The 24878-nt window shown below is 43.0% G+C and overlaps 1 protein-coding gene across 2 annotated transcripts; it reads left to right on the top strand.

Moving 5' to 3' along the window:
- Positions 1-892: 892 nt before the first annotated feature.
- Positions 893-23497, top strand: LOC147324338 (uncharacterized). 2 transcript variants are annotated; one of them, XM_086298072.1, is made up of 5 exons: positions 893-1221; positions 7122-7168; positions 9982-11809; positions 16765-17706; positions 23053-23497. In XM_086298072.1, the coding sequence occupies exons 3-5, from the start codon at positions 10180-10182 to the stop codon at positions 23286-23288; spliced, it is 2808 nt and encodes a 935-aa protein (XP_086154198.1). In that variant the 5' UTR covers positions 893-1221; positions 7122-7168; positions 9982-10179; the 3' UTR covers positions 23289-23497. The 2 variants fall into 2 exon arrangements, with proteins under 2 accessions (XP_086154198.1, XP_086154199.1); XM_086298073.1 differs by lacking the exon at positions 7122-7168.
- Positions 23498-24878: the final 1381 nt, after the last annotated feature.

Below are 24878 nucleotides of genomic sequence, written 5' to 3' on the forward strand. Positions count from 1 at the left end.
AAAAACAAACAGTGGTTACGGCCTTAATGATGATAAAAATCAATGCTTCATAGAAAACACCTACATCTACAACTAAATGAAGAACCCAAGGACCATGTCTATCTATCTATCTATCTATCTATCTATCTATCTATCTATCTATCTATCTATCTATCTATCTATCTATCTATCTATCTATCTATCTATCTATCTATCTATCTATCTATCTATGTGTATAGGTGTATAGGTGACTAGTGTGATGTTCCAAAAGATTACATTTTTGATAGTAAGCTCCACTTTGTCTCCACTTTTTTTTTCTTTTATGACCTTTTTTATCTATCTAAAGATAGATAGATAGATAGATAGATAGATAGATAGATAGATAGATATTCTCTTATCTATATATTTGCATTAGAAGCAAGATGGCAAGATTTTCTTTTCCTTTTTGGAGAATACTGAATGTCAGGCGGAGAGCAGAAGTGTGAGAGATGCTTCAAGCCTCCAATTAAGCTTTCTTAATAGAGTCATTTACCACCTATAATCACTCAGGTATAATCCCGTCTTCTCTTAAACGTCGAAAACCCATATCGGATGCGAAAAAAATAAGCAGCAGCTGCAGCACAAAGTGTTCTATACAACATCTTCCCGATATAAATGTGTATAATTTTTTAAAGATGAGAGCTCCATACAAATCCTTCGTGCTTTCACAGAAGTTTTCAAAAGTAAAAGCACCACTCTTGCAGGTAATCCCCGGGACTAATGTGACATGCATGATATAACATAATACTTCTACAAGCATGCATATCGAGGGGGGGGGGGGTTATTGATTTCTAAAGTCTGCGTTCTGGAGACGCTGGTGCACATTTTACGCACGGTACCAGTCTGTTACACTTACATACCAGCGGCCAGATGAGGGAGACATACGGCTTCGGGACATGTCGAAGTATCCCGAGTAATTTTTTATAAGATTTCATTACCTCTTTCTTCAACTGGAAATACTACAGAGCAAAGCGCGTTGCTGGCTTCGTCTGGCTAAACCGTGTAAACGCTTTTTTTTTTTAGACCGAGGAGGAAAAGGTAGTTAAAGGAGGAAATCAGTGCGCTACTGTGTGCTGGGCGTTTATGATAAAGCGTGTGAAGCGTACAGTCCGTCAGTCAGCAGTCAGTCATCCAGTTCAACATCACTCTCCACTGAACTCCAGCTGTCACATCGTGTCCTCCGCGCCTCTTCGAACTGGCCAGGTAAGAGAAATCACTGCGACTCTTAAAGATTTACCCAAGTTATTTGTGAAAAGTTTCTGACGAGTCTGATTCTGATGGACACGCGTTTCCCAGGGATGCCACTGTTGGTTTTCTTTCTTGTTAAAAAGGAAGTAATGGCGAGGGCTGAAAGGTGACTAAGGAATTTTCTACAGCTCATCGTAAAAATTAGTCGAGAGTCATCCAATAGAACGCAAAAAATACCAAATCTGTGTATTTCTCTGGTGTTTATTGAGCATATAATTAGTATACAGTTAGACCACGAGCATCATATTCTATCATATTTCACTGCAACCTTCAATTATATCATATTATTGCATACAGGTTTTTTCTTTCACATAATGTAAAATTATGATTTATAAACATAAAAATGAGGGTTTTTATACTATAAGTTGTGTAGTTATGAATAAGAATGACGCAAGGTGGCTGTGCATTACAATCCCCAGTTTGCTTGTTAAAGACAAGCAGGAGCCCGAAAGAATTCACAGTTTTCAAGTTGTAGTTTTGACACCTCAAGCAGCATTAAAAGCCCACGTTTTAGGTTTTGTAACCTTTTTTCTTAACTATCACCTGTACAGAGTGGCACAGCTACTCTCAAAGCCACCCTCACCCTCTGCCCCCCTTCTCCTTCCTCCTGTTTCCAAATGCTCTCCTTTGAAGCGATGATGCCCCATCTGTCATATGTGAGCAAAGAGAGACCATGCTCTGCTCTTCTCAATTACTGAATTCTCCTCATGCCAGCTCCGGTGGGACAGGAGGAGGAGCAGGTGGGTGGCAGTCAGTACGATCAATCAACATGAAATATTCAGCTTTGAATATACACATCATTTACTAATACTGCTGCTGCTCTCCTTGTTAGAAACACCCTGAAAAATAGTTGGGGTGCTTGTCTAAAGCGTTTTATAACCGAGAGTGTGCGTGAGCTGTGACACAGTTCCTGATGAAAAATTGGGCCAGTGCATATTCAGGTGGCACCACAAAAAAAGGGTAAACTATACGCTGCACTGACACCAGAGGGGTAGCAAAAATTATTATCATTATGACTGAGAAGAAATTAGAGAGAGGGAGGGTGAGTGGATGAAACTGTATTAAATTTAGCGCCACAGCCGTTTTCTCATTATGCTGCGGTAAATTCATGCAGCTTACATGACAAAGCTCTGCTTGGCAACTTTCTCCCCTGATAGAAGCACTTGTTTGAACATGAGGCACATGATTTGAATATCTGTAATCCACGCTGAAATCAACAGGCCAGATGAACTTTTTGGCACCTTCTTACCACCACACTGAGTAGGATTTTCTCCCCCCCCCCAAAAAATGCCTAAGCTAGTTAGACTTTGGCTTAAAATCACTTTGAGTATGGAGACAAAGCAATGCAAAAGTAATTTATGTAGTCTTTCCCGATGCATTATGTGGAAATCGTAGAACTTTGACCTTTCCAGTCATTCAAACTCTTCAGGAAACTTTGAATCTGCCAAGTGTCTGCACTGTGATAATATCTCTGTGATGTTGCCTCGTGAAATTTGCCTGAGTACTATGGCCTTAAGTATTTGAGCTATGAGGCAATACAGTGAAAAGCATAGCCCCCTCATATGAGAACACAACAGTGAATAATTAATAACCTTGCTCCCAATTCCAGGAAAACAATAGCATATTGTAGGAACGTTGCACTAATTTAACAAGAGGAGAAAAAACAAAAAAACTTTGACAAAATGTGGAATGCTCTGCCATTGTTGTAAAGCATGTCTGTGTGAGTTTCGCTCTAGTTATTCCATCCACTGTTGCTTTTCACACTTTCTATACTGCTGTTCCATACTTGCACATAATGTAGGGGTTGCATGCTGTTTGCATGCTGTATAATGTTGTAGTGTAATGTTGTTTGCCTTTGAGATTAATCAGAACCCATTAAATACCCCTCTCTCACCTGCTGGCAGTATGTGAGGTGGAAGTGCACATGCAGGAAGCTATTTTCTACAGGCCTCCTCTCTTGGCTGTCAGCTCCCATTAAGGGGGAAGGTGTCATATCTGTAACACAGCTGAGTGCAGATGGCAGAGTGGAGGGGATGGCTCACCGATTTAAACAATGATTAATGAACAGAGATGGAAAACAAATTACATTGGACTATTGGAGGCAGGGAATTGTTTTTATGAAAATGTTAATTGTGTCTGCCAGGCTGATACCACGAGTGGGGGAAGGGTGGAGTGAGGGCAAGGTAGTGAGGCAACCAGGGGGCTAGTGATAGGACGTCTACTACTCCCCTGGCTCAGATTATCGGCGTGTCTCAGCATGCAGTGTTTAATACCGTACCTTGGCTTTAAGACCTCTAATGTGCCATAACTTTCAAGGTTTGGCTTTTTATGATGAACCCCATGAAGAATTGTCGCCCACCACTGCACCAATTAGCGTTATCTCTAATAATAAGTGGTTGTAAGTGACGAGAGAAGGCGCCCTGTTCTAGTTGTAATTATTGCAGGCGGGTGCAGCTGCACTACTTAGGGAGATGATGATAATTATTTTTCTTTTTTTTTCATTGCGGGTTGATTATTTAAGAGCATCATACACTCATCAGAGTAATCAGGAGAGAGTGATTAGTGAAAATCCACGAGGCTAACAGCTGCCACATTAAACACTTGCCTCTGTTGCCAACACACAGAGGCAGAGTCCTTCGACAGGACAGAGACGAACGAAAGCACTTCACCTTCAACTCCAGGAACCGCATGTGTTTGTTAGAAAGTCAAGGCTCGAGTTACACACAGAATTAGAGTAAACAGAGCTCTCTGCGAAAAGACACGTTGTTGTGCACCAAGGTCGATCTTCGGTGCTTCAGTTAACAACTACAGGAGTTTGTTGCAGGGGAGTAAAAGTTTGATAAGGCATTTTGGGAAGTGTGGGAAAATCGAGATGATCCTTTGCGTTGCTTGCGCTCTTCTTCCCTAATGTCTCCTGTTGTGTTTAGGTGGGTACCTTTTGAACGTTCCTCTGGATGATGACTCTTTGATAAGGCCTAATTATCAAAAAGAAAAAAAAATACAGTCCCAATTAGAGATGTGTGACCATGTCCGGTGGTCATGCTGCGTTGCTTGCCACTGTGTAAGGCCTGCTAAACTAAGGGCTAATTCTCTTAGCCCAGATGTTGCCTGAGCACAGTCCTGGGATCCCACTGGGTTGATGAGCTCAATCAGTGAAATGATGAAAAGATGATTTTGTCCCTGTAATTACAGTGTGTAAACTACTTAGCTAGGATTGCAAAGGAAGTCATTTTCTAATTACGCTGGTACCCCGTTGTCTAATGGTGGATGTTTTGTTGTTTTAGAGAGCATGTGAGAGAGAGTGAGAGAAAGGGAAGAAGAGCAGGAGGAGGGATATACAGTATGTGTGAGATAGATAGATTGATGGGGAGAGGAAGAAGGAGAGAGAGAGAGAGGAACTTCATGAGGGGTCTGTGCTCTGCTGCTGCGGCTGAAAAAAGACCATCACAAGGGCAAGATGGCTGCCAAATGAGAGTTCATTGAATTATCAGCCCAGCTAATGTGCCTTGGATTATGCTCTTTGTTTGTCAGGTTTTTTTTGCTGTGGATGCCATAGCTTAATGAGATACTGTAAGTGGCATTACCAGACTCCTGCTGTGATTTTGTGATGACTCGTTTAATGACTTTTGTTTTAGTGCCTTCAAGTGCTTTTTTTTCGCAACTGAAAATAGACACATCTAGTTTTTTTTTCGTGTCTTCCTTTCACTTTTGCAAATATTGGCCAATGTGAAAGACAAATGCAGTGCAAAAACAAATTGATCCTTTCACAGTTAGGAGGGCTGCTAACTTAAACGTTATAGCGAGCAAGAGTTTGCATTCGCCCGGGGAAGTTGTCGAGAAAGCAAAACATGTCAGTCTGTTGCAGACTGAAGAAGCTGTGTTCTTTGAGATCTGTGCGAGTTATGTTGGAGCTGACTGCTGTCATGCAGGGCCCAACCATCTGATGCAGCCTACACCATGTGGATAGGCTTCTCTTCTATGAGGCATCCCCTCCCCACCCCACACTGTTAACACACCCCATCGTACGCCAAAGCTTTGTTTGTGTCCAGAAAGAACAGGTGGTCTGTGCAAACAAGAGCAACTGTTTACACATTAGTGATCTTAAATACATTCTATATGCCTCCGTGTGTGTGTGTGTTATGGAAAGATAGAGACAGCATGTGAAAATGGGTGTGTTTGCAAATGCCTGACAAAGAAGAGTGAAGTTTATATTTCCTCACTCCGAAGTGTGTGAGAGCTAATGAAAACAACGAAGGAATTTCACGAATCCAGAATTTATTTACAACACACACACACACACACACACACACACACACACACACACACACACACACACACACACACACACACACACACACACATGGTTATGATACTGCTCGTATTCACCAGAGTACCTATGCACACTTTCACTCTTCACGTCTTATCCTTGCACGCGGATTGGAACCATTTGTCATCTGAAAAGACTTAGACGCCACCAACTCATACAGGTACTCACACAGCTGGTTGCCTCTAAGCAAACCTGCTGTTTTCAGTCTGAGTTCCAGGTGCTATACCCTGTGGCTTTTAGTATGTTGCCAGAGGAACTTATTTTTCCCTTTGCAGCGCATTCAAGGCCGCTAATCTGCATTGCTGACTGAGACAAACAAAATTAATCGAAAGCCACCTGAAATAGCCGATTCTCACATAACTGTTCATCACTGCTGTATCACTTGCATGCCAGGTTTATTTTTAAGGGGCACAAGACAGGTTTTTTGGGGGGGGGTTTGATAGTGGTAGAAGGAGTGGCATAGATTTACGTACAACACCCGCAACAAATGTGTATGTATTCTTTTATGAGTTCTTTAGCTATTACTCACAAGGAGCTAGTTTGTCAGTGCTGTGTGTGCTCTTTCTGTGCTCTGTACTCCTGCAGTAATGAATGGTGCTGGTTAGACTATTCTGTCTCCGTCAGGCTTTTGGGGGGCCTACAGAGAAGCTCCTATAGGGTTTCATTAATCTGGCTGTCAGAAAGTATATGTGTGCTATCTTTTGTATGGGTCATGGTGGGCAGCTGTGTTACCACTGCCCTCTTCCTTGAGCATGCTGTTCATCCCCTGACATTGCAGTCCACAGGAGTGTTGGCTGGCTGATTTGGTGGGTGGGCACGTGGATGAAGTGAGATACAGGGGACATAAAGCATAGCATGGGGCTTTCACTGTCTTTACATAAGCTCATGTGTGATAAACAGTTGCCTTCTGCAGCCTGGGAAGTCAGGAATTCCAGGAATTTTGAAGTAGGCTGAACCATTTTACAAAGAATCTGGGACATCAACAGACATATTAAATGTCAGACTGCATGCTTATTTGCTCATATGAGGCATGAGTATCTGCATCCAACTCTATAATTACATATGTGTTTCATTTTTAACTGCATGTGTTCACTATTGAGTTGAGTTTTTATTACTGTATCATGCGTACAACTGTCAGCCTGCCTGGGTAAACAGAACACATCTAAGCCACTACATGTAGATTTTTACACATTATTACAAGGGACGGTAAATAGTTACATACTGAAATTAAACAAGGATTTCCAGTTTTTGGTCATCTGAAAACAACGTACACGAAAAGGCTGTTATCAGTCATGTTAACATCAGATGATCTTTAGCTTTCTTTGCTTATTAGAGGGCTCACTGTAGCTGTTGGGAGAAGGCTTTTGCAGCCATTTGTGGTGCATTTATTGTATTTTTCAGTCAACAACCAACATAAATTATTAATGGATTTTTATTAATTTTAACCGCTGCTAAAAAGAAAAATGTAATACGCACTTCTGATCTATAAATTTCATTTACGTGTTTCATTCCACTTTCATCACTCTAGGCCTCGACGCATCTATCCATCCATCCTACATGGCAATGCACTACAAGGTAAAAATATCGTGTTTCCACTCTCTTGTAGGTCAAATCTTTTATAGAATCCCCTTCGCCTGACAGCAGTGAAAGTAAATATAACAGTGTTTGATATTGTCACATCTAAAATCATCCCAAATGCACAGCCTCCTTGGCTGGTTGTAATGTATGTGTCACATTTTTGTTTCCCTTTTATTGCCTGTGCTAAATCACACCTGCTCCTTGTTCGTATATGTGCGTCCACACCTAAGAGGCGCTACTGTGACACAATGCTTCAAAACAATCAAGCGCTCTCTCAATCTGCACTAAAAGAGCCTAATCCACTCTGACAGTGAAAACACCTGATGGCCCCGCTCCTATCTCCACAGATTCCCACCAAAGCCAGTCCGCACACACAAGCAATGACGGCTTTCTGCCTCGTTGCCATGCGCAGTTAATCAGAGAAATATCACTTTAGTAAATATGAAGTAGATCTAGTGTATGCTAATATCATTCGCTCACTTTCTTCCTGTCAGATGTGATTAGGTCAGGCCTGTAGCCTTACATTGATCTGAGCTCAGTGCAGACACACTGCTCACACCAGCCATGGCTGCAGGCAGCTCTTTATCCGGGTGGTTTTATGTGCAACATTTTCATGCCTGATCAAACTTGCTGTGGAGTAGGGGTAGAGCTATCTCCTTGACTAGTAGCTGACTAGCTATTCCACAATTAGGATATTATTTTAATTATTTAAACATATATATATATTTTAGGGGGCACCAGATAATGGTTTGAGTTGAGTGGAGTAATGTATAACATTGTTATTGCTGTTTTACACTGCAGAAGAATACAAAAGCATTATAACAAAGCTTTAAAAGATACAAGAACACACAGGAGGCGAGCTGCCTGTTTGTGACAACAGCAAAAGTTATGTTAATTTTAAATTTGTTGCAAGACATGAGAATTCAAGGTCAGTCTAGCATAATAATGAACAGCCATGCTAAGCGGCTGCTTACACGTTTTAGATGATAAGCTAAGTTTGAGATGGATGAATGATGGGCAAAATATTTGCCAGCAGAGTTTGCCTGTCACTCTCTTGGGTGTCATCCTTTACCTTCACAAAATGAGCCCACACGTTGGATTTCCTGCCTGCCTGACATGTGCACTGTAACAAATGCAGACACCAGCTCTTGTAAATGACACTGTCTATCTGTGACTAGCTGTCTGACGCAATGTCACCACTTCCTGTGGTTGTTGGAGTTTTCTGTGACTGACCAAACAAAACTTTGCTGACTAAGACTATTTTTTAATCAGCTAACATTTGGTTGACGTTGTTATGGAAGGCCGTTATTTACATGAAAGTTAGCGTTTTCATTTTGGCGCCCAGGTAAGCGTGATTTACTGTGCCGGAGTATGACAGCAAGATTGTGTCGTGCCAGATTGTTCTTATTGCTCTCTTGTTTAGCTCAATCTCTCTTTAAAAGGCTAAATGTAACCCAGAGCTAGTACACATGTGCAGTGTTTAGCAAAGAAGGCATGCACTTGTGCACTAAACCATCGTCAAAGTGATTTCAGAAGATGTTGCAGAGACAGAGCTATTTAGAGTTAAGTTCAATCAATCATTATTGATTGGTTGCAGACTTTATATTGGCTACACCGTACAATAAGAGCAACTGCACAGTAATGACATTAATTAAGGCAAATGTGAGCTCGGTCTAACTGACGGCCATTCTTGAAAATGCGTGGGAAGTGGGGCTAACCTCCCATTTGCTTTCTTTTGTGGAAAGGCTGTTCAGGAATATCGGGTCAGGAGCTGTAAAGTGGATCTATGATATAAAGATATAATTTACAGACCTTTTCTTGTCAGATATGATTAAGTCAGCACCATAATGGTCACATTGATTTCTAATCTACATCTTAGAGCGGACACGCCAGTCACACGAACCGTTGCTCCCTGCCTGCCAACTCTTTATCTGTGTGGTTTTGTGTACATCATTTTCGTGACTGACTGAGGTTGCAGTCCAGGATGATGTAAGCCTGTGTTAATTCAGTGTGGACAGTGCAGGCTTTGTTCTGTGCCCTTTGGTGCTGCACTAGAGCTGTGCAGGGCTCGCCTGTGTGACCTCTACCATTGTAGCACGATGTGAATTTGAAGCTTTGTTTTGCTGCTACAGTCGAATAAAAAAGGGAGCTGGGAAGGGCAGGCTTTTTATTCAGATATGCTTCCTTTAACTTTAGTTTAAATTTTTGCATCCATCATTAAGTTGTTTATTTTCCTCAGTACTCCTGTGACATAATTATCCTAGTAACGGTTTTATTCAAATATGCAGCAGACCTGCTGAAAAAGCTTAACTATTTACTTTAATCTTCTCTTTAAAGCATTTCAAAGATTTGTGAAATGCGAAGGAAGGGCAAGTAGAAGCAGATAGGCTTTGATGTTTCTGCTGCCTTAGTATTGTGTGTCACTAACAAAATGAGATCTAGACAAAGATTTTCAACTTACCCTTTAGTAAAGATGAGATATTTGTTGAGGAAGCCTTTGTGGTTATACATAATCAGCATTTTCGCAGTCTCCAACAATAATGTAAAACCACAGGTATACTTAAGACAGGATGAGGAGAGTCAGAACCTACTTTGCACTATTTCCTGACCTATTTGTGGTGCATAACTGGCATTATACAGCAGTTGCAAAAGTACAGATTTACACCTCGTTGACAACACATGGCCATATTTATTTAGCTTTGTTTTTTCCTTACTTAGTTGCTCTTCTTATTGCTTCTAATTTTTTAAATAATACATTTCCTGCAGCAGACTTTGAAATAACTTAATGCACCTTTTGTTTTTCTCTTTAGGTCAGACAAACAGGAAACAGACACGTCATCTAAACAGCATGAATCCACATCCTGTTTCAGCTAAATAAGTGCAAACACTTCATTTTACTAACCTTCAGACTGTCCCAGTTAGACACCCCTGACCACCATACTGTAACATCACCCAGTCCCCGAAAGGACAGCTTCATTACCCCATCTACCCACCCAATTAGGAGCCAGATGGCACTTCTGGCCAACCAAATCATGGATGCACGAATTCTCAGCAGCATGAATGGGAGAGTAGAGCTTTCCCAGTTCCTGAGAGTCACCAATCAAAGCATTGTCTCTCAGGTTAATTCTTCCCAAGATGATAACCGCAAAAACAGGAAGTATCCCTGCCCGTTATGTGGAAAGCGTTTCCGCTTCAACAGCATCCTTTCCCTTCACATGCGCACTCATACAGGTGAGAAGCCTTTCAAGTGCCCGTACTGCGACCACAGGGCTGCACAGAAGGGGAACCTGAAGATACACCTCCGCACACACAAGCAAGGCATTCTGGGCAAAGGCCGTGGGAGGATTAGGGAGGAGAACAGGTTGCTTCACGAGCTCGAGGAAAGGGCGATACTAAGAGACAGGCAGATGAGAGCTAGTCACGTTAGCCAACCGCAAGCAGCTAATATAAACCACCATCAAAAGCCTCTACCGCAGACTTTTCCGACACAGCCTCAGCTGTTAAGCAACTCTAGCGCAGCAGACAGCCAGCCATGTGGATCCACCTCTCCCAAGTTGACTACAATTCACGACGAGGCCATCCAGCCCCAAACCACTGGCTTCCGCTGCTCTTTCTGTAAGGGAAAGTTCAGGAAGCAGCAAGAGCTTGAGCGCCACATCAGAATCCTCCACAAGCCCTACAAATGTACTCTGTGTGAGTTTGCTGCCTCACACGAGGAGGAGCTCATCAGCCATGTTGAAATGACACATATCACAGCCGATTCGGGCTCAGGGCAAAAGCCCGCGATTGGGGCTGGTGATCAGGGAAAGCCTGTCGGTGAATTCCCCTGCGAGGTGTGCGGCCAGACCTTCAGCCAGGCCTGGTTCCTAAAGGGCCACATGAGGAAACACAAGGATTCTTTTGAGCACTGCTGCCAAATCTGTGGCCGTCGCTTCAAGGAACCCTGGTTTTTGAAGAACCACATGAAGGTGCACCTTAATAAGCTCGCTGCTAAGACCAATCTCCCTCCCGAGCGTGATTCCTCTGCTGAAATGAGTAACCTGACGCCATCGGAGCATCAGAGCAACCTCTACTCCCAGTACATCTCCCGCATTCACAACAGGTTCCTTACAGCTGAGAGAGTGGACCACCCAGATTACAACCAGATGATAGCTGCAGCTGGTGTTGACATGAAGGTCCGAGAGATGTTAGGGCGGATGATTTCCTCGGGGCCTGGTGCGGTGACAGATGCAGAGAGCTCTTCTTCGATGAGTCTAAATCATCTCCACCCTCCGCTGAGTTCCTCTAGCATGGAATATCTGCAGAAAATAATTGCTGCCAGAGATGCTCTCACCAACAGCAGCAGCTATGCGGGTTGGCAGATCATAACACCAGGGTTACCTATTGAACAGCAAATGTTCAGCCCTAAAGACCACCAGCAGCAGCAGCAGCAGCAGCAGTGCTCCTCCTATCTGCCAGAGAGATGTCTCCCTGTAGATGATGGGAAACTGTGCTTTGGTGACCCAGACACCAAAACCATAAGCAGACCTGGGAGCCCCGGCAGCGTGAGTCATCATGGGCCAGCAGAGATGATCACCGAGACGGGGAACTCTGGCAGCGCTGTGGACCATCGACCACAATCTTCTTCTCCAGCTACAGGTAATTCAGTGCAGGAAGACAAGTCTTCAGAGTAAAAGATTAGGACTACGTCTCAGCCTCTAGATAACGTTTTAATCATTCATTAGGAATTAGTCCCTGATGTTTCCATCTGTGAACTAATCTCAAAATATTTGACATAAAAGCATCTTATTATTGTTATATTTTTTCCCCTTTTTGTCAGAAATGATCAAGTGCATGTAAAACATGTGTCATCATATTTGTGACTACTTAGAGTAGGTGGATTTGAAGCAAGCACAGGGTCAGCAACACAGCTACAGATATTATCATCCACAAGGACTTTGTTTTCCTTTTAAAGATAATGGCATCATGGTGAATTGTAGGGATAATTAGTACCCTCTATTTTATATCCGTCACATCCCCACCCCTTGCCTACAGGGGCACAAGATGTTAATGCATGCCATCTGGTGTTTTTAATGATTTGATATATACCACCCAGTGATTTTTATGATTTGATCTACCACCTGGTATTTTTATTGATAGTCTTCTGTTCCACCTGGTGATTTAGATGATTCGGCTCTATGGGTAAATGCCTTCTTTATCATGGCATCCTGCTAACATGTTATCATGAGTCTAAATTACTGCTGTAACGGCGTTATTAAGAGACGAGAAGAAAAGATAAATCCAAACTTTGTTCGCTTTCCTCACAGCTTATGCTTACGGTTATTTTCTTCCAGTGTTAGAGAACTACTTATGTGCATCTAAGTCTGCTGCGCTCCTGTGGGATTTGGGCCAGTATCCTCTTAAATGATGGCCGTAGAGCAGAGATAAATGGATCAGGTCTAATCTCATTAGATGTTTTGTTTCCATATTGTACACACATACTGGCATCTGCATATTTACATGTAAATGCTCACAGTTTACAGCCAAATCCCTCTCTGGTTGCTCTTTAAGAAACATATTCAAGCTCTGTTGTTTCTACTTTCCCTCTTCTCCCCTATCTCCGAGACCATACGGTGTCACTTCCAGAAACATTTACGATAGTTGGCTAGCTGAGGATTTGAGCGTGCACAGTTCTGGGATGGCACATTCAGTATCAGACTCTAATTTCAGTCAATATTAAGCATGGAAACTAATTCATTGTAAAGGTCAGGCGTCATTGCTTTAGTCAATGATGGATCCGGCAGGCTCTCTCTCCCCCTCTCCTCCTCTCCTCTCTGTTCTTAGTCCTGTGTAATGGTAGACTCACTCTGGGGGCTTAGCACCGCATTGTTTAGCTCTGACAATATATCCCAGAGACCTCTGCAGCTGCTCCCTGTGCTCACAATGACAGATTAATTAACACAATCACACGCTGCTGGCCCTGGCTCAACGCACAGGTCTGCTGCGGGACAGATAGGTAAATCCTACACATATGGAGAACACGCACCACTTGATGAGGGTTTAATAACAGGGATAAGTTTTTTCGGAGGTGGGGGGTTGTAACTGATCAAGTCTGTCTGTCTCGATGCTTGGACACGGAGGCAGAGAGAGTGAGAGAGCGAGTGTTTTCTAATTCAGGAGAGCGGAGATGCTGAGGAAGAATTACCACTGCCAGATGTTCGGCTTGAGGAACATTGATTAGTCCAGAATTACAGGCTACATTATTCATAGTCAGCCTATGGTGGTCATGAAGTTATTGATGTACCCAACAAGGATGGCAAATATAGTACAGTCATGGCTGTCAGAGTGGGAGACAGGTTCTTACAGCGCCCGATTTAGATTTTTAACTACAAACACCCAGCGTCGTAAATGAGAAATCTGACTTTGATTTGAATAGGAGGCGTGTTATGAATTCCTTCTTTCAATATCTAATCAGCACAGATTTCAAAATGCGCTTTAACTTTAATTATAAGTTGAGATTAAGAATAACGACTCTTCTTAAAGCTCACAAAGGGTCCATGCTGCAGGCCTCTGACCTACATTGGACCAGCTAGATCCCACATCTGAATGAAGAAAACACAAACTGCTAAAATGCGCTGACAGTTATTAATTAGTCCCATTCAATACTCTTAACCTCAAGGTCGGCGAGCAGGCACCATGTAACGATGTTGTCCCCACATGTGTTCCCTGCTTTTATGCTACTTTTACTGTAACTGTTACAGCCAAGAGAGCCTGAAGTGATAAGCGTCTATAAAACTGTGAATGGTAATATGAGCAGCGGTTTACCCAGAAACACAGATAAAGCAGGCTGCTGTGCAGAATATCACTTTTCCTTTGGCTGTTCCACTTCCATCCGTCTATTCTTTGTGATTGTTGAAAGCAAAAAAGCATCTTTTTACTAAATAGGTCCTTATCTAACTCTGTCATAGCTTTACAAATTCAGCTCTTATTCACAGATCAGAGTCAGTCTGACTGGTTTGTCTAAACTGATTACCTGTTGGCTTTGCCGTTTCCCTCTCACTTCTGTCTTTTAATCCTCTTTTTAATTATTATTGCAGATATGAGGCTCAAATTAAGCTCAAAATGCTTGTTTTCCTAGCATGCAGATAAAAAGATTTACCCAGGGAGTTCTGAACACCTGCCTTGAAATATTGTTCCACCGTCTCCTGAATGCCATTTGGCTTAATTGACTTGGAAACGTCCCAAATGCGTCATTGACTATGTGGTCTAATTAATATTAATAATATATGCTATTATAAACATCAAAGAACATCTGGTGCCCCTGTTTTTCTCACCAGTCTTGTGTGTGACTCTCACTCTCACTGTTTCATCTTAAACCAAACCAGCCACTATGTATCTCTGTTTTGCATTTCAGTTGCTTGATTACATATATACAGAAAAAGGCAAAGCCCCGCTGCATACAGAGTTTGATACCTACAATATAACTGCCAAATGCATGTGTAAGCATATAGTGTGTGAGTACGTGATTGCATTGACGGTGATATATGGACGTAAATTTTAAAGCCCATTTCCATATGAAATGAATCACTCGTCCGAGCCCAGCTGCATACTTTTTCCATAGACACGGCTCACTTGAGGCATTTATTTATTTATTTACCTTTTTCATCCGCCTTGCACATTCAGTAAGGGCGGATAACTCATACGCATCACTTCATTAGATGCTCTGTGTTAGGTGAGAGAGGCTGGGGTTTGTAATGATGCAGTAATTGGAGTTTTGGTTGATAAATCTAAGCTCTAAAATTACTCCCCTCACATAATGTGCGCCTCTGCACTGTAAGTAAATCTTAAACTGATTAAGTTAGCATGAACCAGGCAATCACAAAGATGGCACCCATCCAAAGGAAGAGAAAAAAAGGCAGAGTCTTCAGTCTTTGTGTTGTTTTTAACCGCTTTCATGAAGGCTGGCAAATGGGTTTAGGAAGGTCCGCACTGAAAGATGAGGTCAGATATATGTGTTTTCTGCATTTGGAGCTGACCGGTAATGTCATCGTAATTTAAGCCACAGAATAATTGAGATATATAGTGTGTCTGAAAGAGTTCCATTAAGCTGTTTGGATCTTTTTTTTCTCTCTCTTTTTTTTTGGTCTGTTACTGGAGACAAGGGTGTGGCACTGTTGAAGTCTCTTTCCCGCTCTTGCACACCCCACACACATGTAATCTTACGTAGACTTTAAATCAAACATGCTCTATACGAGCACACTCACATATAAACACTCAGAGTGCAGTGCAAACAAAAGGAGAAGACTTTAGTTCAAGGACACGAATTTCCCATTTCAGCTGTGACTTTTCAATTTCATTTGCTGGAGCTCTATTTAATTAATACGTGGGTGTTATTTTACGGTTTTGTAAATTGTAATAGTAAAAAACAGCCCTCTCTTTACTACCATTCAGCTCATAATGCAGGTTTTCTATTAAAGTTGGAAACAAAGTAAAGTAACTACTACAGATCATTAGATTTAGATTTACCTCAGAGAATTACCTCAGGGTCAGATCTCGAGGTGTATGAAATTGATATTTCTCTGGCGGGGAATGAATCACTGTTGTAACTCAGATATTAGTCCATTAAAGAAGAACAATAAGGCATCAATATGCATAGAATTAAATTAATGGTGGTGGGTTTATCTCCCTATCCCAGACACATCCCTAAAAGACACAGTATAATGTATGACCTGACCTTCAAATGCCAGGAGAGTGTTGGGCAATAAACTGCCAATATTTGTGGCTTAATGGCATCGGATGACTTTTACTGTAATTGGAATGGCAGCGAAACAGCTGGGCTGTTTAAAGACAGTGCAAGGCAGAGGTCTCAGACAATCACTAACTCAAAATGGTCACAGGGAGTGTGTTTAACCCTGAAGGGTGTTTCTGTGATAGCTATAAGGATTAAACTGAAGGTAAACAGAGGGAAGAAGACATTTAAATTACCTTTAATTAAAAGTTATGGTGTGCGAGATCAAATCTTGCATCCAGATGGATATTATTCACTGGCTAAAAGGAGAAAAATCACCCATTGTCATTCTCCACAATAATACACTTTGTACTGTTTGAATTATGTTTCCAACGCACCATTTTTCAAGTGTGAAGCAAAAATAAACTCAGCTACAGTACATGGTGTGGTTAATCAGAACTGCTCACATGTTGGACTTCGTTATTTCTGACTGGGAAACCCACTTACTGGTTTTGATGGAATGAGGTTCTTGTCTGCAACATCTGCCTTGTTCTAGTTGCTTTACAATCTCACTGTTTATTATTTCTGGAAGAATCTTGTTTGGTGTTAACGTCTTTGGGTGTATTTATTGCACATGGTGGTGGCGTCCATACTGTAAAATGATGGATCACTGGAGCTGAAAGCTGATTACAAGCTTGATTTACTGCAGGGCAGCACTTAAATCATTCAACTCAGCCTGGTGTGGGATTGCAACATTTTTCATGTTTAGACAACTGTTGTTGGTACATGCTCAGAACCAAATGCTCAGTATGTCTCATATGCACATGCTTTCCTAATTTGATTAAGTTTGTCTTATGTTTTTGCTGTTGTCATCTGTTGCTGTTAGGTGAGAAAGTCTACAGGTGTCCACCTTCAAATGACTACACCTCTGCACAGACAGCCTCCCTCGGCTTCCATCTGGATCAGTACCACTTCACCAACTGGCAGAACAACGGGGATCTTTCTTCTCCTCTACAGCCTAGCAGCAGCAGCAGCTCCAGCCCTAACCCCAGCTCCAAGCTCCGACCCAGATCCAGGGAGGACTGGAGCCCGGCTGCGGGGCCGTATCTCGGTCTGGAGAGCCACAGCGAAAATTCCTTGCTCATTAACAAGCAGTCCGATCTCGCTGACCGAGATGCGGGTCTAGACGGCTCTTTGTCTGCTCAAAATCGGAAGTCCCAGTATGAGCCTTTGGATTTGTCTGTCAGGCCAGACACCGTCACATCTCATTCAGCTGTGTCTCCTGCTGTGCTGGTACAGATGTCCAGCGTTTTCAGTAATGGACTGTCCTCCTCCATTACCCGCCAGCGACAAAGTTACTCGAACGCACCAGCTGAACTCAGTGTGAAACCCACATTTCAGTCTGACCTCTTGGTGCACGGAGCCAAGGAGGAGATGAACGCACAGAACGCAGGCTCTACAGTTCATGATGGTGAAGGTGAATTTGAGAAATCTGACCAAGGGAGGGAGGACAAAAATGACAATGCTGCCAAGTGGAAAATACTGAAAAATAATGTCCTCGAGTCAAAAGAGCCGGGAGAGGCCAGCGCTGATTTTGAGGGTGCTGGTGAAAAGAAGCAAGACAAGCTAGGACAATGGGTCAGAGCTGTGGCTGAATCTCCCATTTCCTCTCTGGAGAGCATAACTCCAGGACAGTCGGATCCACTTCAGCACCAGGGCGGCCTGCTCTCCTTCCTCAGATCCCAGGGGAGCCTCAACAGCACACCTGCTAGCGCCCACAAAGTCGGTCTGAACGGTGGGGGGAACATGGAGAAAGACATTGCATCAGGTGAGCACGAGCTTATATATCACATACACTAAATGCAGCTGTCACTGTTATCAAGATGTAGCCAGAGCTGTCTCCAGATTCGAAGGCAAATATTGCCACCTAGTGGTCAGACAGCAGCTATGCTTTGAACCACATTATTTCTGTGCATGTGATAAACTGCTGCGAGTGGGAACAGAGCATGATTATTATTTTTTGACTAAGCTCTATATATAACTGGCCAACTAGAGTGCAAGCTCAAACTTTTATACATTGTCTGGTGTGAGGATCCTGCTACAGAACACCAAAAAAAGTTTTGGCGGTATCTCAGCCCTCGTCACCTGACAGCAGAAGTGTGAAGATCGAGTGTGAGTGTGTGACTGAATCACACCAATTATGAACAGCACACTTCCCTTATACTTATAGCACTTGAGTTTTTTCTTGCAGATCTTATATCTGATCTCAAACAAGGGCTAAAGAAGACACAGGTGTGTGGCACTGATTACCCCTACACTTTAAAGGGTGATATAATCTCCTAGTGTGATAGGTTACAAATCGCCAAGCCAATGGAGCCCACTGATGGAGAGGCTTAAGCTCTTGTGCTGGTGTGATATGCTTGCTGAGTGCAGATTTAATAATGCTGTCTCTCAGGAGAGGGAATCCAACAGCTGGGGTCTTTGATATGCATGTATTATGAGTGCAACATGATACACCTTCCCTCTGATCCCCCTCTTATTCAGAAACTCAATATGTTCATGTGAAAGACAGGAAAGTGCCTGTCAACTCCATTAGGGATTAACATCTGTTCCCTTTCTTTATGATTCTAACAGCAAGATGTAGTTTTCTATTTGATTGTACAGATGGTTATTATAATATGCCGAGAAGCACCCCTCCCCTTCACCTCCTGTCATAGCCGTCACACTGTTCATGTTTCTTTCTTGCTTTTATTATGTATAATGCCATTTGGATTAAAAAACATTGATTTTAAAAAAAACCTTTCCTCCGAAAAGCAGAAAAAATGACATCAAACAGTTCATCCCTCACATGCAGCAGGCCATACCGTAACTGTGGCCTGCACTTTTCAGCAATCGGATCAATGCAAGGAGCTATTTCAAGCATCGCTTGCCTTTTGTTCACTGCAGATTGATCCTCTGCGTTTTCTCTCTCAGGAAGTTGACTTCAAAGGCACAATAAACACCTGTCAGTCAAACTGGACAGTGAGATGCGGGGCTGACATTGAGAGTCCATCGAGTGTCCTCTAAAACTGAGCTAAGCAGGTGGCCTAGCAGTCTGTCCTGTCTGCAGCGCTGACCAGGTGGCTTTGTCATGGGGCTGTCTTCTGTTGACCCCATCCTCTCCATACTGTATGGCACGTCGAGTGGCATGGTGACATATTGCTGGGCAGTTTGGACATGGAGTGATGTGTTTGTGATGACAGTTCAGGTCGGCTCCAATGTGCCAGCAGTGGTAATTGGCCAGATGGTGACCTCTGGTTGAACCTGTCTGCATGCTCATTAGTCTCACTGAGCCCTCCCTTGTGTTTTAAACACTCTCTTACCTCTGCGCTGCTTGGGCTCAACCACTAGATGGCAACATTTACCACTCTAACAGCTGAGGCTGCGGTAAATAGCTCACTCCCAAGTAGTTTGACATGCATCCATATTTCAGAGGCACAATTAGGACAACTATTTCTGAGAATGCTGTCATGTTGCAAAATGGATGCCTTGGGGCAACTTTAAAAGAGTTAACCAGTTAACCATGTCAACTGTTCCTTCGGTGATGTCAGATCAGGCCTCAGACTCATGAGAACAAGTGAACATGAGAAGATCGATAAAGAAAGGATTAAGAATGAAAGAACATGGAGGACAGAGAGAAAGAAAAGGCCCTGATTTGAAAGGTTGAAAGGGGTGAGTCATTATCTCATTGTCTGACCTCTGTATACCCTCCGCGGAGAGGGTGACAGAGAGCAGGAGAAAAGGAGAGAGAAAAGGAGCGAGAAAGATCACCATAGATGGAGATAGATGGAGCGACAGCGAGGTGAAAGAGGAGCGGTAGTGCGGCTGTCTCTATGAGCAGATGTCGTTTGAGGGCAGCGAGAGGGCAGCGCGGCCTGCCTTTGTGCCGTGCTTCTCCCCATAGAGATAATGAAGGGTGGAGCACTGGGAAGGATGTGCAGTCATCACTCACTGTCTGTGTGCCATCAGAGCTCAGGCCTGTGTCATCCGTCACCATTCAGCTCTTCTGGCCCCCGTCGGCCCCGCCACTGTCATCATGGTCATTATCTCAGCCTGTGACACACAACACACTCTCGCTGCACACACACACACACACACACACACGCACACACCACACACAAACACATCATTGCATGCATGCAGGTGTGAACATACATGTGTACAACCTCAAGCAAATATGCAAAGGCAAGGCAGGATATGCTTTTCTAGTACTAGTCCCTGCCCAATAGCAACAAAAACAAAAATATATATAAAACTATACTTCCCATAATAGACAATATAACCACATATAAACCTACTGTTTTGATATATAGAATGATGATAAGAAGAATTACAACTGAAAGACTCAAATAAGTAAAAATCTACTAAAGAATATATAAAAACTTTGCTTAGTTTACTGTTAAAAATTGATCCAAGGTTGACACATTTTAGTCTGTACACAGAGGTTTTAGCCCTATTAAATAAAATAACTAGTTAAAGGAATGAAAAGAGGGGAAACAAGTTAGATGAAAGGATTATATTTAACCTTTTGAGTGGTAGGCTAGCTCTGGATGCAATATCTTGATTTTTGAATTAGTAAAAGGCTCATTCAACATGCAGAAATTTGGGAATACACGCCAGAGTCGGGTGATGAACTTTAAAACAAATTCCCAAGTTTTCCCCTTTTCTTTGAAATATAACATGTGAGGTGCAACACATCCATTTGAAGAAATTCTAAACTTGCCTTCTGGTTCATCTCTAACCGAACATACTTGTGACAGGTTATTTATGTGCGCACAGATCTTTTTTTCTTTTTGTGCTGTGATTTCAAGTTCACTCACTTTCAGTTTATCTTTTGAATAAAGTCATTTTGAATATGTGGTTAAACTGTTGGTTTGTTTATAATCTGACTTATTCATGAAAGATTGTGCGTATTGTCCTGTTCCTTTGGCCGCAACTGTGAAAATAAATTGCAAGGAACTGAGATTATCCTTTAAGTTCAGTGTCAACGTTCTGCAGATTCAAAGTCAGTAATCACTCTGTTTTTGTACTACTGGCAGAGTTCCACTCTTTCTTTCAACACCACACAATCCCACCCTTCTCATTTCCTGTTGAGTCTCTTCATGCATTGTTATATATGTATAGGGGTACGTGTGTGTGTGTGTGTGAGTGTATTTCTTTGAGTGAATGGCTGGTCTGAAGCTGTGGCTTGAGTAGCCTGTGAATGGAGGATCATATGGCGGCGAGATGGATGGCTAAGAGCCCACTGCTGTCTCCTCTAATTGTAAAATATTAGTTACATTAGACTCTGGCCTGTGATTAATGGAACTTATTTGGAGGTTGCCCTCTGTTGGACCTCCCCTCTCCTCTGGTGGGAGGACTAAAAGAGCAGCAGACTGAGGAAGACGAGGAGGGACAGAAAGCAAGGCAACAGAGGCAGAGAAGGGGGAGACACGCTGGGCACCGAGCGACTAATGTAGGCCCAAGACCTTTTAGCTTATTATTAACCGACTTTATGAAAGTGTAATAGGCTACAGAATTGTTCACAGCGCCTGAGTGCATTTACAAGGATTTGATAAGATTGAGGAAAATCTGTCAAGTTTATCAAGTTACAAGGGAACGTGTGAAATTTGAAGTCAGAAAAATGACATTAAAGTTTTAACAAGGAGTGTTTATTTTTATGCATCCAACCTCCTCTCCTGTCTTTCCACGTCAGGCTGAAGCCAGGGAAGCTTAAGTGAGGCAGGCAGAGTTTAAGGTGCGCCACAAACTGCACTCTACCTGGGTCTGACAAAGCTTATCTTTACTGTTGTTCATTCCAGCTCTCTGTCTCTCATACACACACAAACACAGACACACACAGACCCTTCTGTGCTATCCTGATGATATTCAGATGTGTCAGGCCTAGTTTGTAAATGTGTGTGTGTGTGTGTGTGTCCTTTACGGCCATCAGGTTATTATACAGCAACAGATGGAGCATTACCTTTTATTGCTCACACCTTCTGTGAGTTTTCCCACTTTTCCCTCCAAAAAACACCTTTTTTATGTAGATGTGAAAGCGAGCGTTGAGCTGTGTACAGCTGTCTCAGCTCTGATGAGGAGCATGATAGAGTGGAAGAGGCGAGGGCGGGGTGAAAAGGCTGAGACAGCCCTCACTTTTTGGGAAGTGATGTCAAATGACATCAGCACATAATGGTTTACTGTAACCATGAATCACAGAAAAACACATTGAAGTGTTAGACAGAGGGGAAAAGAGAAAGTCATTATATGAGGTAACATCTCAAAAATAGCACAGCGGTGAACAAGGACACATGGCTGTCTAGGTAGAGAGGTAAATGAGTCACTTTTGCTTTGATCTTAGCAAGCCTGAAGGCTTTGGTATCATACTGATTTTTTATTGAGGTTGGATAAACATCTGGAAGCTACTAGTGTTAAGCTTTGTTGTTTGTATCTTAAGGGTACATTGTGTGCTGGGTCATGTATGTTCACATTGTTTATGGAGAAACTATGCAGCGGGCACGAAGGAGGTGGACAGACAGGACGTTTTGGCATGCCTTGCCTCCCAGCTGCAGACATCTGTCATTCCTCAGCTCAACACTTGTGTGCGTGTTTATTTATTTGTGTGTGTGTGTGTGTGCGTGCATGTGTGAGTTGTGAGCAGGAAGTGTGTAATAATGAGCATGAACTTGCATGCCTTTTTAGAAAAACCCGTCAGCCCATTAGGTGTCACAGGATGAAGGCTAAGTGCCAAAGTGATCAGAAAATCAACAATCTGCAAGCCTACAGCAGCTTCAGTGCACAATAACAAATATTAACATTTCTCTCACATCTCACCTGGCCACATCTGTTGTAGAGCACTGGAAAAATGACCTGCCAAGACTAATGTTTGCTATCCAGAACTAAAAACATACCACATGCATTCTTCACAGAAATCAGTATTATTCTGTTTTAGCAGAGGCTTATTCTGCGTCACACAGTGAGGGTTTTTATTTTTTGTCAGGGAACTTGTTTTTCTTTGATTTTATTGGCTGACTGTGTTGTGTTCAGCATGCACAAACCCGATGCATTATAATCTCAAAAACTGCCCGGTGGGATTGTGATTATTTACTTGTTGCAAACATTAACCGCCACCCCATTCCCGTGTATTCGTTTCCAGCTCGGAAGCCTTTCCAGTGCCGTTACTGCCCCTACAGCGCCTCCCAGAAGGGCAACCTGAAGACTCACGTCCTTTGTGTGCACCGTAGGCCGTTTGACAACAGTCTCTACCCTGACCGCCGCCTTCGACGTTCGCACACACCCCAGATGCCCTCCAGACTGCCTCTGAGCATCACGGGAGACAACCGTGCGCCAGAGACAGACCAGATCGGCGTGACATCCCTCTGCGGGACTTGATGTTATCGTATTAACAGCACATACAGACAGTTATGGTTATTGTTTTAGCTTCACCTCAAAAGGATTAGGATGATGGAGATTGTTAAAAAGAAGTTAACAGCCAACCTTGATGTACATTCCAGTGTTTACTTGAAGAGCCACAGTATGTATTTATCTGTAGCAAAAGAAGCTGCCTATAATAATAAAGTCCATTGTGATGTGAATGTGTAGCTGGGGTACTTAGTGTCGTTCATTTTGTCTAAAGTGTCCAAACGATTTACTTGTGTTTACATGCATCTATCAGTCCAGCACTTGTCTGATAGGGAGAGTGTACCGTGCCTGCCCAAAGCACTTGTTCTTTCATCCAGTAAATACCCTGTGTTACATTTTTGTAAATATCGCTCGATTTCCCTTCCAGTCCAGAAGTCTTGTCTATCTGTCAGGATATGGTGCCAGATGTTCAGGCTTTAATCGCGGCAGATGTAATGAAGTAGAATGTTGCACATCGGAGCTTCCATTTGTTCTGGATTCCACTCCAGGGAGAAAGCCTCTCTCACATATAATTATTGCCCATTAACTCCTATGCTTCATGCCCTCGTGCTGGAACAATGCTCAATTAAGGGGAACCAAAGAAATGGAAAAACTGCAGAGATTCATCGATAGTACATTCAAATGATTTCCCCCCCCTACTTTTTTCAATCCAGTCAAACCAATCATGTGTGTATATACCAGATCTATCCACTAGTGGAACACAGGCACAATCAACTGAGCTATTGTGTGCTGCTATGGCCATGTATGGTGATTTTAGCGTGATCTGAGCTGCCTCAGCCTCCCGTGCCAGAAGCCCGCCTGTATACCCAGAGATCACCTTGGGCAGCTGTGTGCCTGTTCAGCCGGGGCCTCGTAGCCACAGCGATGTGACTTTGACTGACAGTCGGGCTGACAACTCCATTCATGCGCCACCTGCTAGCTGTCAATCAGGGCGGCCATCCTGGGGCTATTGACGGAGCTGTCAGCCTGTGTGAGATGTGTCTGTCAAAGCCCACCCACTCTGCCACTCTGTCTCCCTTCCTGGGCAGTCTGACATTCGTTTACTGTCCTCCTTCCACCCTTCTTTTCCTTCCATCTCCTTCTCTTTCTTCCACTCTCTGTCTGTCTGTCTCCTGCCTGTTTCCCATCAGAGACATGGCAGCCCCTTAATCCCCGATCCAATCACAGATTCTTTGGGTACACATTTGTCATCCTCAAACCCTCTGGTTTTTGTAATGGAGTGCTTCACAAACACTTCTGCAGGTGACTCGGGCGCCATATACATGTGTTGTTTGGTTTTTTTCACAGCTGCCTCTCGCACGTGTGTGTACCCAGTTAACTCTGAATGTCACCAGTTCTTTTTTCTCCAAGTTTGTCTCTGCACCATCCTCCTCCACCTCCTCTGTTCATTCACCCTTCATGTCTCTACCTGACAGGTGACAAGGTCTGGGCCTCCAGCTGACTGGATAATCGGAGGCCTGTCATACCTGTCAATATTTTTTCAGGGCTGTGCCAAGCTAGACCAGACCATCTTTTGAGTTGACCAAGGACACAGAGTTTTGTGACAAGAGGAGGAAAACT

The sequence above is a fragment of the Aulonocara sp. 'chitande type north' Nkhata Bay genome, linkage group LG7 (assembly GCF_057382095.1).
Source record: "Aulonocara sp. 'chitande type north' Nkhata Bay isolate Kocher_YH1m ecotype deep benthic linkage group LG7, A_spYH_male_GT1.1, whole genome shotgun sequence".
NCBI lineage: Eukaryota > Metazoa > Chordata > Actinopteri > Cichliformes > Cichlidae > Aulonocara > Aulonocara sp. 'chitande type north' Nkhata Bay.